This window comes from Pristis pectinata, chromosome 2, assembly GCF_009764475.1.
Source record: "Pristis pectinata isolate sPriPec2 chromosome 2, sPriPec2.1.pri, whole genome shotgun sequence".
In the NCBI taxonomy this organism is placed as follows: domain Eukaryota; kingdom Metazoa; phylum Chordata; class Chondrichthyes; order Rhinopristiformes; family Pristidae; genus Pristis; species Pristis pectinata.
The window spans coordinates 145075538-145091570 of NC_067406.1; the positions used below are offsets into that span (position 1 = coordinate 145075538).

The 16033-nt window shown below is 42.6% G+C and overlaps 1 protein-coding gene across 1 annotated transcript in view; it reads right to left on the minus strand.

Annotated features, from left to right (window-relative positions):
* Positions 1–475: 475 nt before the first annotated feature.
* The window catches only part of LOC127580818 (diacylglycerol kinase theta-like), a 200583-nt gene continuing 185025 nt past the window's right edge, over positions 476–16033 (minus strand). The window contains 3 exon segments of the mRNA XM_052034735.1: positions 476–4658; positions 9324–9476; positions 15377–15488. Of these exon segments, the coding sequence (XP_051890695.1) occupies positions 4557–4658; positions 9324–9476; positions 15377–15488 (367 nt within the window). The 3' untranslated portion in view covers positions 476–4556.

A 16033-nucleotide genomic window follows, 5' to 3' on the forward strand; every position in this document is an offset into this window, starting at 1 on the left:
CTCCCAAGTTCCTGCCTAATACCATCATAATTCCCCTCCCCCAATTAAATACTTTCCTGTACTGTCTACTCCTATCCCCTCTCCAAGGTAAGGGTAAAGGTCAGGGAGTTGTGGTCACTGTCTCTGAAATGCTCTTCCACCGAGAGATCTGACACCTGACCAGGTTCATTACCTAGTACCAGGTCCAGAATGGCCTCGCTTCTCGTCAGCCTGTCTACATATTGTGTCAGGAATCCTTCCTGGACGCACCTAACAAGTTCCACCCCATCCAAATCTTTTGCATTAAGGAGGTGCCAATCAATATTCGGGAAGTTGAAATCACCCATGATAACAACTGCTATTTTTTGGCCACACTTGGCTGTTGTGTATAATTTGAGAAATAGACAATTAATGTACGGGTCATGAAGCACACGTGAGCACTCAACATGTGCAACAGAGAAACTGTATGTTCATTAACATTTTGTAAAATTATAAATAATTTCACATGTCTAATTTTATTCTTTCCATAGATTTATCATTGAACATTCAGAAGTGATGATATGTAACAGTGCAATTCTTTTAACCACATCAAACAACTCATTTACCCCACAATTTCAAAATATACATAACTGATGCAATTAACATCAAATCATGGAAATTCTAACTCTGAGCAGTAGATGGTGGAGTGATGAGAATCTTGAGAGTTAGATCAATATTTACAGTACAAGATCCACATTGAGCAGAACACATTACATACAGAAAACATTCCTGCTGGTTTTGACCTACAAAACAAACCTGAAGACTAACATTACATTGGAGCAAACTAGAAAAAGACATTGGCGGTAAACAATTTCCCATACATCTGCTCAGTAAGTATATATTTGCACATCTCATGCTTGATTTTAACAAACAAATTGATAGTTGAAATGGATTCCAGCAGCCAAGGAGAATAATGAATTCACTATGAATTTAATCTGACAGTGTATTGCAAACTAGTGATTTTTTTTTAAATGCCAGGATAACTTGCTTACATAAAACACTAGCATTTTGATTAAAGGATTGTTCAGTTTAAATATTTTACTATGTTTTCGTGTTTGTATTGTCTTGAGTGTAATTTGGTTCCAGTCTTACTGAGGTGGCAAAAACAGACAGATGAGCAGATCATTACCTCTTTGGAAAATGCAATAAAATAAATTCTCTCAGTTACCTACCAGCAACTGATATTGTAAAGTGACCTTCAAAGGACAATAGTAATTATCCCCTGTTTCGATGTAGAAACAGAGCTTTTACTGTCAGTATTTACTGTTTAATGCTGGACCTTAGTGAAAAGCAACATTTTCCTGATGCACGTGTCTTTCCATAGACATACTGACAGGTTTCAGGTTCCACCCAATCTTTTAAGGTTGGAATTCTACTTGTGCATTGATCTCATCCAGTAAACAAGCAACAGCAACAAGGCACTAACACCTGCTATTGTCAGTTATAATAACTACAACCTTCTCTGTCATTGGCCAATGGGATTATTGCAGTTTAAACTATGCTAATCTAGGTTAGGTAGCCCCCACACAATTAATTCTTGTGCCATAATAATAGGTGAGACTAGCACAAAAGGACAAATCCAATGCAAATCAAAATAATGTTTGAGAAATTATTAAATATTTCTGTGGATTAAAACACTACACTGATGCACGAAGAGACACCTCACAGCTTTGGCCAGTAAAAGAAGCAAACATTTATTTTCCCTCTCCAGGAAAAAAGTGTAAATCCTGAAACTCTGAGATAAATAGACAAAATCAAAATCAATCTGTGACGTTAAGTGGTCACAAAAAAGTGTGCAGAAGTGTATGACATGCTGCTAAACACAACCCATTTAATATCCTTGTACTTGCATCTACTTTTTTATATAGTTACTACACAAATATAATTCCCAAGATACTTAAAATATTAACATATAACAATCCACAAAACTAAGCACCATAATAAAATAGAATTGCTTCTGTCAAATCAAATAGGTACAAATATGCAATTAATATTTTGTTTTCAAAGTTCAGTTGCATTACCAAAATAGAACTCTAGAACTTTGAACTGTAAACATTTTGGGACCTAGAAAGTTTCCCATTTTCCAATGGCTGCAGTTTCCTTTCAGTGAAAGCACCAGCACACAATAAAAAAGTGTTGCATTTGCAAAGGAAAACCTCAGGTAACATTTTCCTTATCATTATGCTGAAAGATCTGTAAAGCACATTTAAAAAAAAATTGGTGTATACATATTGCTAACCAGTACTACCATGCCAGTAACACCCACCAAAGGAATTCAAATGCAAAATACTGCTGATGTTGAAAATCTGAAATTAAAAACCAAAAAAAAAATGCCCAAATACTCAGCAGTTTAAACAACATCTGTGGAGCAAAAAGAGCATTAACGTGTTAGGTCATTTTCTGTTTTATTTCAGCACAGGAATTTGTTTTGATTAATTATGTACATAACATTTTGTTGGAGCTTTTAGTGAAGGCACATTGAGGGGAAAAAATGAAATTCGAACATGAAATTTAAAAATGTAAACCAATTTCAATGGTCTAGATAACATTCTTCATGTAATATTCAGTTCAATTCATGAGAATTAGACATAATCTAATCTTCACTTGGCAAATTGAAATTATGATGTGCAGAATATTGGCAATTTATTATTGTAGATGGACTTGTGTCTGGCTGCAAACGGAATGCAGGCATGTAGTTGTGTTAATAGTCACTGGAATGATGATATGTTTGAGCATAGTTTAAAAGTCCTAACCTCCCCCAAAGAAGTAACTTAATGAATGTTAATTATGGCAGAAATGCACAATACCATTGCAAGTACAATACAGATTCATGCTCAAAGCTTTTCCTTTTGTTGATGCACTGAAGCAACCAAACTGGATCACTGTGAAAGAACACTGTGCAAATCCGTTCTTCCCTCACTGCATTTCTTTTCTACAAAAAACAAAGTATAGCTTTTGAAAATGCCACTTTGGCTGCTGTTAACTTCTAATTCTGATTGATGAGTGTCCCTGTAACTTACTCTTTGGACACAATGTGACCTGCAGGAAAAGTCTTTTATTGCTCATTCTAGGCAAAGATTTCACTGGCAAAGCCCTTTGATCAGTAAAGTCCTTTGATCAGTAAAGTCCTAATAGTGAGCTCTTCATTCAGTCAGTAACAGAAACTGGTTTGTATGGGCTATTTTTCCCTCATTGCATCTTGTGCAAATATGAAATGGTATTTATAAAAATAGGAAACTGCATCATTCCCCCTTGTATCCCCATGAGGAACGATAGTCCTTTGAACTATTATTGGATGGAATATCTTTCATAACATCATAGTGAATCGTACGACGTGGCCACCAGTACTGACAATACAAAATGAAGAGGGGAGGCACTGGCAATAATGAGTAAAACAATCACTAGATTCTGTTCAAAAGGTTTGGCGGGGATACATTATAACCTGTGATCTGAGACAACCCAAGAGTGAAACTTGCAGATAACAATTTACAAAATTTCAAAATTAAGCATGTGGAAAATACTTGAGAGACAAAACATTTGCACATGGAATGATTAAATTTAAGCTGATTAGTACCCTCTCAAAGAAGAATATTTAGTTCCACTAAATCTAAAATCCTCACAAGGCAATGTTGTCTGCACACTTTTGAGATAATTCGCTATTTTACTGGTTGCTGCATTAATGTGTGTTAGATCCTTTTTTTGAACAAAGAGCCAATTACATTAATGTGCTGCTGATCAATAAGGCGTGGGTTACTGGATCCACATGTTAACAGTGTATCCCTGAATATCTATCACCCTCAAACATAAATATTATTTCTGTATAAAACTATTTTCTCTCTGCAAACATTTCTTTTTCAAAGTATACTAAAGATCAGCATTAATATGTCTACACAATTAATTGGCTTTATCAGTTCAAATAACAAAATAATCAGAGTAAACAAATATTGAAATTTTGGACGTTGTTCTACCAAAAGAATATTTACAAGAACCTAGCAATATCTTAAATGGATTTATGTGTAGCTCTGGAATGAAAATTTCAGAAGTAACTTGTGATTTTTTTTTCAAAAATAAGAGACAAGTAGAAACAACTTGGAAAATGAATGTTCTAACCATTTGACAATATTTTCCTGGCCAATACATTGAGGAGATCAGAAGAGATTAGAACAGAAATCATTGAGAAGAGTTGCTCATTTCAAAGCCCAACAGTCCAGAACAGGTCCCTGAAGGGGCAAAGATTGAGGCATTTCCTGTCCATGTGCAGAAGGATTTTTGGTGATTATTTCAATAACTACTCTACCCTTCAGTTTAGTGAACAAGAAACACTAATCATTTAATTGTTAATTCAGTGTCTGTTTGTGGGGCTACTGGTCTGAAACATCAAATAATCACTACAACAGTTAAATTTTCAGTGGAAATGAGCAAATGAATCTCAAAAATTATTACAAAGCAAATTGCTGCAAACCTAAAATCATTCAGCAATTAATCTCTTGATTTACATCTCCAAATCTTCAAATGAACTGGAAAAATGTATTTGTTTTTCAGTTGCCAACTTCCGAGGCAGGAAAGTTCTCTGTTCTTGAATCTTTGAAACTCCCGGTTTGCTTTTTCTGCTTCTGTTTGCATTTTTTTAACATATGAACCTGAAAAAAAACAGGAAATCACAAAAGGTGTAAACAGAATTTCCTTCACAGTGAAGTGTGAACACTTTTCATTCCTACAATTCTCTGACCCATGAGCTCTGATCAGTTGGACGCAGATCAAAGGTAGCTACTGCATCAATGAAGGCAAGAAAAACCTGCAGCTTTCACTCTCTCAGCATGTCCCAAAGTCCTGCACAGACAAGTAAATACTTTGAGAAGGGAAGTCACACAAAAGTGCCAAAGATGATAATTTGTCTGGGGTGAGAGAGAACTCCTTGCTGAGTGCCACCTTAATTCTCCATCCCACCCCGACCCCTCTGGTCACAGCTCCCTGCACTGATATAACGAGGCCCAAAGCGAGTTTAAAGAATAGAACCTCATCTTTTGTCTGGACACAGTGCAGCCTTCTGGACAATAACAAGTTCTTCAGATAATTTGTCTGTATCAGAACCGCACATTTCTGCTGAAGTCATCTGTCTGTGATACAGACATTTCTCTCTCCATCGGTATAGCCTGATCTCCTGGGCAAACCCACAGCCCTGCATTTCATACCCTTTTACATTTCTTTCTTTGTATTCTTCCTCTTTAACTGACCCATCAACCAAATGACCTCCACAACTTGTCACCATGGAAACCAAGGCCTCACCCTATCACAGATGTCCTCTCAGTCCTTTCCAAACCTTCCCTCTCTTTCTCTGTAACTTAAAACCAATGGTTTTCTCATTCACAGTTCTGACAAAATGTCTTTTACCTGAAATGTTAACACCATTTCCCTTTCCACAGATGCTACTTGATCTGCTGATTGTTTCTACTAAACCTCCTCGCTCTTAAATCCATGCCCTCTTGTCTTAATCGCCTCCTTCCCTCAACTGTCTGCACTACAGGGAAAACAAACCCAGTCTTTCCAGTCTCTCCTCAAAACCCAATCCACATAATCCTCCAATCTCGGCAACATCCCTATGAATCTCCTCACACTCTTTCCAAATCAATCACATCCTTCCTGCACTGCGGTGAGCAGATCTGCACACGATTCCAGGTGTAGCTAACCAATGTTTTATAAAGTTGTCACAGAACATCCCAGGTTGAGTATTCTGTGCCACAACTGATGTGTTGCAAGAATCGTATCTTCATCTTTTCACTTGTGCTGCCACCTTCACAGATCTATGAACTTGTACCTCAAAGTCTGTTCGTCAACACTCCCCAGGGCCCGACTATTCACTGTGCACGTCCTACACTTGTTTACACTCAGTACATCTTCATATTTAAGATCAGATCTTTATTAGTCACATGTACATTGAAACACACAGTGAAATGCACCTTCTGTGTAGAGTGTTCTGGGGGCAGCCCGCAAGTGTCGCCACGCTTCCGGCACCAACGTAGCATGCCCACAACTTCCTAACCTGTACGTCTTTGTAATGTGGGAGGAAACCGGAGAAACCAGAGGAAGCCCACGAGGTCATGGGGACAACGTACAAACTCCTTACAGACAGTGGTTGGAATTGAACCCAGATCGCCGGTGCTGTAATAGCGTCACGCTAACTGGTACAGTATTAAATTCCATCAATCATATTTTTCAACTTGTATCTTGCTGTAGTCCCAATCTCAGTATCCAGAACAGCACCAATATTCATATCATCTGCAAACTTACTTATCGTGCCTCCTACATCTACATGCAGGTTGTTGATGTATATCATCAATATCCTTTGGCACACCATTGATCACAGGTTTTGAATCAGAAAAACATACTTCCACCACTGGTTCCTGTTACCAAGCCAATTTTGGATCCAATTTACCAGCCTGCTCTGGCTCCTCCAGACTTTAACCTTCTGGACCAACCTATCATATAGGATCTTGACAAAGGCCTCACTAAAGTCTATGTAGACATCATCTACTGCACTGCTCTCATTAATACACTTCGTTACCTCCTCAATAAACTCAACTAAATTTGAGAGACAGGATTTCTCACGAACAAAGCCATGTAGACTGTCCCTATTCATTCCCTGTCCTTTAGAATTTTTTTTCCAATCATTTCCCTGTCAATGACGTCACACTCACCAGCCTGCAGTTCCCTGGCTTATCCCTGCTGACATTCTAGAATAAAAGAACAGCATTCGCTGTCCTCCAGTCATCTGGTACCTCACCTACAGCTAACAAAGATGCAAAAATGTCTGTTAGGGCCACTCCCTTGCCCCCCCATTGCAGCCTGGAGATTTGTACACCTTTATGCATCCCAAGACATCTATTACCTCTTCCTTCCTAATGCTAACATGTTCCAGAACACCATTGGGCCTTGCCATGAACTCTCCATCTACCATGTCCTTTGACGAATATAAAGAAAACAGGAAAGAACTCAAGCAAGGAATTAGGACGGCGAAAGGATTGGCAAGCAAGATTAAAGAGAATCCCAAGTCATTTTATACATATATTAAAAACAAAAGGGTAGCTAGGAGATAATACGACCACTCAAGGATAAAGGAGGGAATTTATGCTTGGAGTCAGAGGATATGGGCAAGGTACTAAATGAGTACTTTGTGTCGGTATTCACCAAGAAGGTGGTCATGGAGGTCAGTGAGAGCAGTGTGGGGCATACTAATATGTTAGGGCATTTTGAGATCAAGAAGGAGGCAGTGTTGGGTCTCCTGAAGAGCATTAAGGTGGATCTATCCCAAGTTATTGAGAGAGGAGATTGCTGGGGCCTTGACAAAGATCTTTGTATCCTCTCTAGCCACAGGCGAGGTCCCTGAAGATAAGAAAATAGCCAAAAAGTTGTTCCTTCAGGGATAATCTAGGGAACCATAGCCAGTGAGCCTCACATCAGTGGTAGGGAAGCTACTGGAGAGAACATAGGCTAATTAAGGACAGTCAGCATGGCTTTGTGCAGGGCAGGTCGTGTCTTACTAACTTGATTGAGTTTTTTTGAGGAGGTGACAAAGATGATTGATGAGGATAGGGCAGTGGATGTTGCCTTCGTGGACTTTTAAGTAAGGAATTTGACAAGGTCTCTCATGGTAGATTAAGATGCATGGGATCCACGGTAGTGGGAGCGTGCTTTTCCAGCTGGAGGTTGTGACCAGGGGTGTTCCGCAGGGATCGGTGCTGGGAACAATGACTTGGACAAAAATGTAGATGGGTTGGTTAGTAAGTTTGCAGATGATACAAAAATTGGAGGAGTTGCAGACAGTGAAGAAGTCTGGAGGGTTATGGACTGGGTGCAGGTCAATAGGACTAGTGGAATAAAGTTTCAGCACAGACTAGAAGGGCCGAATGGCCTGTTTTCTGTGCTGTAGTGTTCTATGGTTCTAAAGTTATCAAAAGATGCAGTAGGATGTAGATCAGTTACAGGTATGTGCGGAGAAATGGTAGATAGAGTTTAATCTGAGCAAGTGTGAGCTGTTCCACTTTGGGAGGTCAAATGTAAGGGGAAAGTGTACAGTAAATGGCAGGACCCTTAACTGCATTGATGTAGAGAAGCATCTTTGGGTCCAAGTTCATAGCTCCCTGAAAATGGCAACACAAGTGGATAAGGTGGTAAAGACGCTATATGGATGTTTGACTTCATTGACGGGGTGTTGAGTAGAAGAGTCAGGAAGTCAAGTTACAGCTGTACAAAACTTTGGTTACACTGCACTTGGGAGTGTTGTGTGAAATTCTGGTCACCCCATTACAGGAAGGACATGGAGGCTTTGGAGAGGGTTCAGAAGAGGTTTAGCAGGATGCTGCTTGGATCAGAGGGTATCAGCTATAAGAAGTGGTTGGACAAACCTGGATCATTTTTCTCTGGAGCATTGGAGGCTGTTGGAAGACCTGATAGAAGTTTATAAAATTATGAGAGGCATAGATAGAGTAGACAGTCAAAGTGTTTTTCCCAGAGTAGAGATGTCAAATACTAGAGGGCATATCTTTACGGTGAGAGTGGGGACCATTGAAAGGAGATGTGTGGGGTAAGTTCTTTTTTTAAACACAGAGAGTAGTGGGTGCCTGGAATGTGCTGCCTGGGGTGTGGTGGAGGCAGATATGATAATAGTGTTTAAGCGTCTTTAGGTATGCACAATATATCGGGAATGGTGGGACATGAATCATATACATCATATTTTGGCGTGGACTCATTGGGCTGAAGGGCCTGTATCCATGCTGTATTACTCCACTGTACTGGTCGATGTTCTTCTTGGTGACCACTGATGGGAAGTATTCATTTAGGACATCACCCACATCCACTGTCTCCACGCACAGACTGCCCCTTTGGTCCCTTACGGGAGCTGCTCTTTCCCAGGTTACTCTCTTTCCATCAAAACGCCTATAGAATGCGTTGGGATTCACCTTGATCTTTTTGCCAAGGACATTAAATAGTCCCTTTATGCCCTCCCAACTTCCTTTTTAAGTACTCTCCTACACTTTCCATATTCCTCACAAGGCTCTGCCATTTTCAGCTGCCTAGACCTGTCATATTATCAACTCTGCAACTGCCCTTGTCATCCAAGGTTCCCTAACCTTGCCGTCCTTACCTTGCACCCTCACAGGGACATGCTGGCCCTCACCTCTCACTGTGTCCCTTTTAAAAGACTCCCTCTTGTTAGATGTTGCAAGCAGCTGGTCTGCATTGAAGTACATTACTCGTTGGTTTATTCGCAAGATCATGCCTTATGTTGATGCTGTGTCTACACCTACCTTGGGCCCAGCAGCAGAAATGATGATATGCCCTGGGGACTGAATCCAGGGTTCTCCATCTACTTGAACAGGAATGGACTTCAGCAGAGTCACACGGAAATACGTGCCCTGGGCAATCCGGATCCCAGACCTAAGGCCACTTTGCACCTGTCCCTAAAGATTGAGGAGACGCAGTAATTACATGTCAGAGCGACACTTTTGAAAAGAGGTGAATCTCTGTGCCTGAGCTTGTGAGTTTTCCGAGGCACATTTGCAAATTGTTACCAGTTGATTGGCTTATTAACAGCAGCAAATAAAGGGAAGGCAGGTATAAGTGGAGTGGTCAGTGTTGGAGTGAGGAGCTGAGGCTTTGGTTCAAGAGGCTATGGTGTGAAGTGGTAAGTCTCTGGTAAGTTCCTTTCTTTGTTTGATTTGGTGTTCCCTTTAGTGCCAGGATAGAGTAGTGAGAATGGCTCCAGGGTCAGTGGTGTGCTCAGCTTGTAAAATGTGGGAGTTCTGGGAGACCTCCAGTCTCCCTGATAACTACATCTGCACGAGGTGCATCCAGCTGCAGTTCCTTGTAGACTGTGTTAGGGAACTGGAGCTGCAGCTGCATTACCTTTGGCTCCTATGGGATACTGAGGAGTTCATAGACAAGAGCTACAGGAGGCAGTCACTCCAAGGCTGCAGAAGAGAGTCACCCAGCTACCTGCCAAGAGAAGGACTGAGAATAGGCAGGTAGTACCCCTAGGCTGTTCCCCTCAACAACAGGTACACTGCTTTGGATACTGCTGGGGGGGAACCTACCAGGGGAAAGCTGCAGTGACCAGGTCTCTGGCACTGAGCCTGGTTGTGTGGTGCAGAAGGGAAGTGGGGAGAAGAGGAGGGTGGTAGTGATAGGGGATTCCATAGTAAGGGGGGCAGACAGGAGATTCTGTGGATGTGAAAGAGACTCATGGATGTTATGTTGCCTCCCAGGTGCCAGTGTCAGTGATGACTGGGATGGGGCTCATAGCATTCTGAAGGGGGGGGGGGGGGGGGGGGTGAATGCCAGAGGTTGTGGTACATATTGGTACCAATGACATTAGGTAAGAAAAGAGATGAGGTCCTGAATAGGAATATAGGGTGCTAGGTAGGAAGCTGAAAAGCAGGACCTCAAGGGCAGTAATCTCTGGATTGCTGACTGTGCCAGTGAGGGTAAGAATGGGATGATTTGGCAGATGAATGCAGAGGGCAGGGTTTCAGATTTGTTGATCACTGGGATCTCTTCTGGGGAAGACATGACCAGTACAAAAGGGATGGGTTACATCTGAACTGGAGGGGGACCAACATTCTTGCAGGCAGGTTTGCTAGAACTGTTGGGGAGGGTTTAAACTAGTTTGGCAGGGGGTGGGAACCAGACTGACAGGTCAGAGGTTGGTTCATTTAGTATACAAGTAGATGCAGAGTGTAGAAAGACTGTAAGGAAGGATAGGCAGTTGAAAATTTGCAGATGACACAAAGGTTGGTGGTGTTGTGGATAGTATGGAGGACTGTTGAAGATTGCAGAGGGACATTGATAGGATGCAGAGCTGGGCTGAGAAGTGGCAGATGGGTTCAATCCAGAGAGGTGAGGTGGTAAACTTTGGAAGGACAAACTCCAAAGCAGAGTACAAAGTTAATGGCAGGATTCTGGGTAGTGTGGAGGACCAGAGGGATCTGGGGGTTCATATCCACAGATCCCTGAAAGTTGCCTCACAGGTGGATAGGGTAGTTAAGAAAGCTTATGGGATGTTAGCTTTCATAAGTCATGGGATCGAGTTTAAGAGCCGTGAGGTAATGATGCAGCTCTACAAAACTCTGGTTAGACCACACTTGTTCTAGTTGCCTCATTATAGAAAGGATGTGGAGGCATTGGAAAGGGTTCAGAGGAGATTTACCAGGATGCTGCCTGGTTTAGAGAGTATGCATTGAGGAGAGACTAAGGGAGCTAGGGCTTTACTCTTTGGAGAGAAGGAGGATGAGGGGAGACAGAGGTATACAAACTAATAAGAGGAATAGATAGATAGCCAGTGCCTCTTTCCCAGGGCACCAATGCTCAATACAGGAGGACATGGCTTTAAAGTAATGGGTGGGAAATTCGAGGGAGATATCAGAGGAAGGTTTTTTACCCAGAGAGTGGTTGGGGCATGGAATGCACTGCCTGGGGTGGTGGTGGAGGCAGGTACATTGGTCAAATTCAAGAGATTGTTAGATAAGCATATGGAGGAATTTAAAATAGAGGGATATGTGGGAGGAAGGGGTTAGATAGTCTTAGGTGAGGTTTAAAGGTCAGCACAGCATGGTGGGACAAAGGGCCTGTATTGTGCTGATGAGAAAAGCAAAATTAGTCAGTTGGATGGGCTGAAGTGTGTCTACTTTAATGCGAGAAGTATCAGGAACAAGGCTGATAAACGGAGCATGGCTAAGTCTGTGGAACTGTGATGTGGTGGCCATTACAGACTTGGCTGTCGCAAGGGCAGGATGGGCTGCTGGATATTCTGGGGTTTAGATGTTTCAAAAGGGACAGGGGTGGAGGTAAGAGGTGGGAAGTGGCTTTGCTGATCAGGAACAGTGTCACAGCTGTAGAAAGAGGATGTCCTGGAGGAATCGTCCACTGAGTCAGCATGGGTGGAAGTCAGAAACAGGAAGGGAGCAATCACTCTATTGGGAGTATTCTACAGAAACCACCCCCCAACCCCAAAACTAGCAGCAGAGACACTGAGCAGATCGGGAGGCAGATTTTGGAGAGTTGCAAAAACAACAAGGTTGTTGTCATGGGTGACTTCAACTTCTTTAATATTCCTTAGCGTAAAGGGGATAGATGGGATGGAGTTCCTTCAATGTGTACAAGAAGGATTCCTGACACAGTAGGTGGACAGGCTGACTATAGGAGAGGCCATTCTGGATCTGGTACCAGGCAATGATCCTGATCATGTTTCAGATCTCTTGGTGGGAGAGCAGTTTGGAGACAGTGACCATAACTCCTTGATGTTTACCATAGCCTTGGAGAGGGATAGGAGCAGAGGATATGGGAAAGTACTTAACTGGGGGAGGGGGAATTATGATGCTATTAGGCAGGAACTTGGGAGCGTAAATTGTGAACAGATGTTCTTGGTGAAGTGCACAGCAGAAATGTGGAGGTTGTTTAGGGAATACTTGCATAGGGCTCTGGATAGGTTTGTCCCATTGAGGCAGGGTAAGGATGGTAGAGTGAAGGAACCGTGGTTGACACAAGATGTAGAATATCTGGTCAAGAGAAGAAAGAAGCTTACCTGAGGTTTAGAAAGCATGGATCAGACAGGGCTCCGGAGAGTTACAAGGTAGCCAGGAGGGAGCTAAGAATGGACTGAGGAGAGCTAGAAGGGGGCAAGAGAAGTCCTTGGCGAGTAGGATCAAGGAAAACCCCAAGGCGTTCTACACCTATCTGAAGAATAGGAGGATGACTAGAGGGTAGGACCGATCAGGGATAAAAGGACACATGTGCCTGGAGTTGGAAGAGGTAGGGCAAGTCCTTAATGAATACTTTGCTTCAGTATTCATCAGAGAGAGACCTTGATGTTTGTGAGGATGGCGTATGACGGGCTGATACGCCAGGGCATGTTGACATGAGGAAAGAGGATGTGCTGGAACTTTTGGAAAAACACTAGGATAGATAAGTTACTGGGGCCGGATGGGATATATCCAAGGTTTTAATGGGAAGCGAGGGAAAAGATTGCTGTGCCTTTAACAACTATATTTGTGTCCTCACTGGCCACAGGATTAGCGCCAGATTGGAGGGTAGCAGATGTTCCTTTCTTTGAGAGGGAATAGGGATAACCCTGGGATTTGCAGACCAGTGAGTCTTGCTTCAGCAGTGGGCAAATTACTGGAAAATATTCTTAGAAGACTTATGGGCATTTAGAGAAACATAGGCTGATTAGGGACAGTCAGTGTGGCTTTGTGAGGGGCAGGTTGTGCCTCACGTGTCTGATTGAATTCTTTGAAGATGTGACAAAGCACATTGATGAAGGTAGAGCAGTGGATGTGGTGTACATGGATTTTAGTAAGGTGTTTGATAAGGCTCATTCAGAAAGTCAGGAGGCATGGGATCCAGGGAAACTTGGCTATGTGGATTCAGAATTGACTCGCTCAAAGAAAATAGAGGGTGGTGGTAGATGGAGCATATTCTGCCTGGAGGTCAGTGACCAGTGGTGTTCCGCAGGGATCAGTTCTAGGACTCCTGCTCTTTGTGATTTATATAAGTTACTTGGATGAGGATGTAGAAGGGTGGACTAGTAAGTTTGTTGATGATACAAATGTTGGGGGTGTAGTGGATAGTGTAGAAGGTTGCTGTAGATTACTGCAAGATATTGATAGAATGTAGGGCTGGGCTGAGAAGTGGCAGATGGCATTCAACCTGGATAAATGTGAAGTGATACACTTCAGGAGATCGAATTTGAAGGCAGAATACAAGGTTGATGGCAAGCACTCTTAGCAGCGTGGAGGAACAGAGGGATCTTGAGGTCCATGTCCATAGATCCCTCAAGGTTGCCATGCAGGTCGATAGGGTTGTTAAGAAGGCTTATGGAGTGTTTGGCCTTCACCTCGCAGGTCTAGAACTCATTACTCCAACTAATGATGTTTCAGCTCCATAGAACTCTGGTTAGACCACACTTGGGGTATTGTGTTCCGTTCTGGTCGCCTCATTATAGAAGGATGTGGAAGCTTTGGAGGATGCAGAGGAGATTTACTAGCATGTTGCCTGGATTGGAGAGCATGTCTTATGAGGATAGGTTGAGTGAGCTAGGGCTTTTCTCTTTGGCAAAGAGGAGGAGGTGACTTGATAGAAGTGTACTAGATGATAAGAGGCATAGATCGCGTGGACAGTCGGACTTTTCCCAGGGTGACAATGACTAACGTGAGGGAGCATAATTTTAAGGTGATTGGAGGAAGGTATAAGTGGGATGTCAGGGGTAAGTTTTTTTTACAGTGGTGGGTGCGTGGAACGCACTGCCGGCAGAGGTTGTGGGGGCAGATATGTTAGGGAGATTTAAGAGGCTTAGATAGACACATGAATGATAGGGAAATGTGGGAAGGGTTAGATAGATCTTAGAGCAGGATACAATGCTGGCACAACATTGTGGGCTGAAGGGCCTGTACTGTGCTGTAATGTTCTATATGCTTCCTATGTCATTTTAAGTAAACTTACAACATCCTTTGTCATTCAAGGTTTTTGAACCTTGCCATCCTCATCTCTCCTCCTCACTGGAACATGCCAGTCCTGAATTCTGGTTTTTGAATGACTCCCACATGACAGATGTGGACTTGCCCAATAACAGCTGCTCCCAATCTACTCCTGCTCCTGCCTAATACAGTTGTAACTTGCTTCCCCAAACTGACCACTTTGCTGCCCAACAGCACCACCTCTCCCCACCCCCCCCCACCCCAACACCACACCCTGAGGTCCAGACTATCTTTATTCATAACTATCTTAAAAATTAAGGAGTTGTGATCACTTCATTAGGGCCTAATGCAGACATATGGGATTCACACAGGTAAGCAGCATGGATAAGTTGGGCTGAAGGGCCCATTTCTGTGCTGTACAGCTCTATGACTCTGCAAGAAACTGTACAGCAGATCTTCATCTCCTCTACCCACCCACTCAAACCCCCTGCCCCAAAGTGTTACATGCAGGATTCCAATCCCAGTCCATGCATCAGCTTCCTTGGACTGACTGCTTCAGGAGGAAGGCTGAGAGCGATGGCCTGTGGTTTGCACAGGTCCAAGGACAGGTGCTGGGTGGAGACAACAGGTGGATAGGTAAATGAGGGAAGAGGCTGCCCTCCTTACTCACTGAAATTGCTACTTTAGTCACTGGTCAAAACCCAAAACTTACATGGAGGTCAAATGTCAGGAAGCTTTGATTTTAAGAGTTTTCAATTTGACAACTGCAGATGGCTAAGGAACTTCCCTCTGGCTGTTTACCCTGGACGGACAAACACCTTCCAAAGGTGCAGATTTCCTTTTGTGCTTGAATAGAAATCGTACAAGTGTCTTTCATGTTTTGTGCTTACCATATGAACCACACCAGTGACTCCAACCACCTCCAGCATTCCATCATCTATCTGCGGTTTGTCAAACCGGCCATCACTGTCACTGCCCCACAGATCTGCTCCCGATCCCCAGCTGTGAACAATCACATAAACAGATTGTTAACTAACTACTGAAATAAAATACTACTATTGCAGTTTTCATTCATAAACATCATAAATTCATTCTAAAAAGTCTTTTCAGATGACAGTTTGGCAAAAACAATTTAACCCCATCTATAAAATACAGAATAGGAAGGTTTTCAGACCATCCTGTGAAAGGCCCTGACAGTGGTGCTGTGATCATAATTCTTATGCAAAGATGATACTAATTTGGAGCTTCTTCCGTCTACAAATGCCTCTTGGAATGAAGGTGTACATTCACAAGGGTTACTCTGCAATCAGAAATGAGGACTTTGAGCAAATGAATTTGTTGACCTTCTTCAAAATGGTTTATTCATATTTAACTTCTCCCTGCTTCAATCTCAAGTTCCCAACTGTTTTAAGAAGACCACTCACCTCAGTACTGAAGAAAAACAAGGTAACATGCCTCAATGATGACCGACCAGTGGCTCTGACATCCACCATCATGAAGTGCTTTGAGAGGTTGGTCATGGCACGCATCAGCTCCAGCCTCCCAGA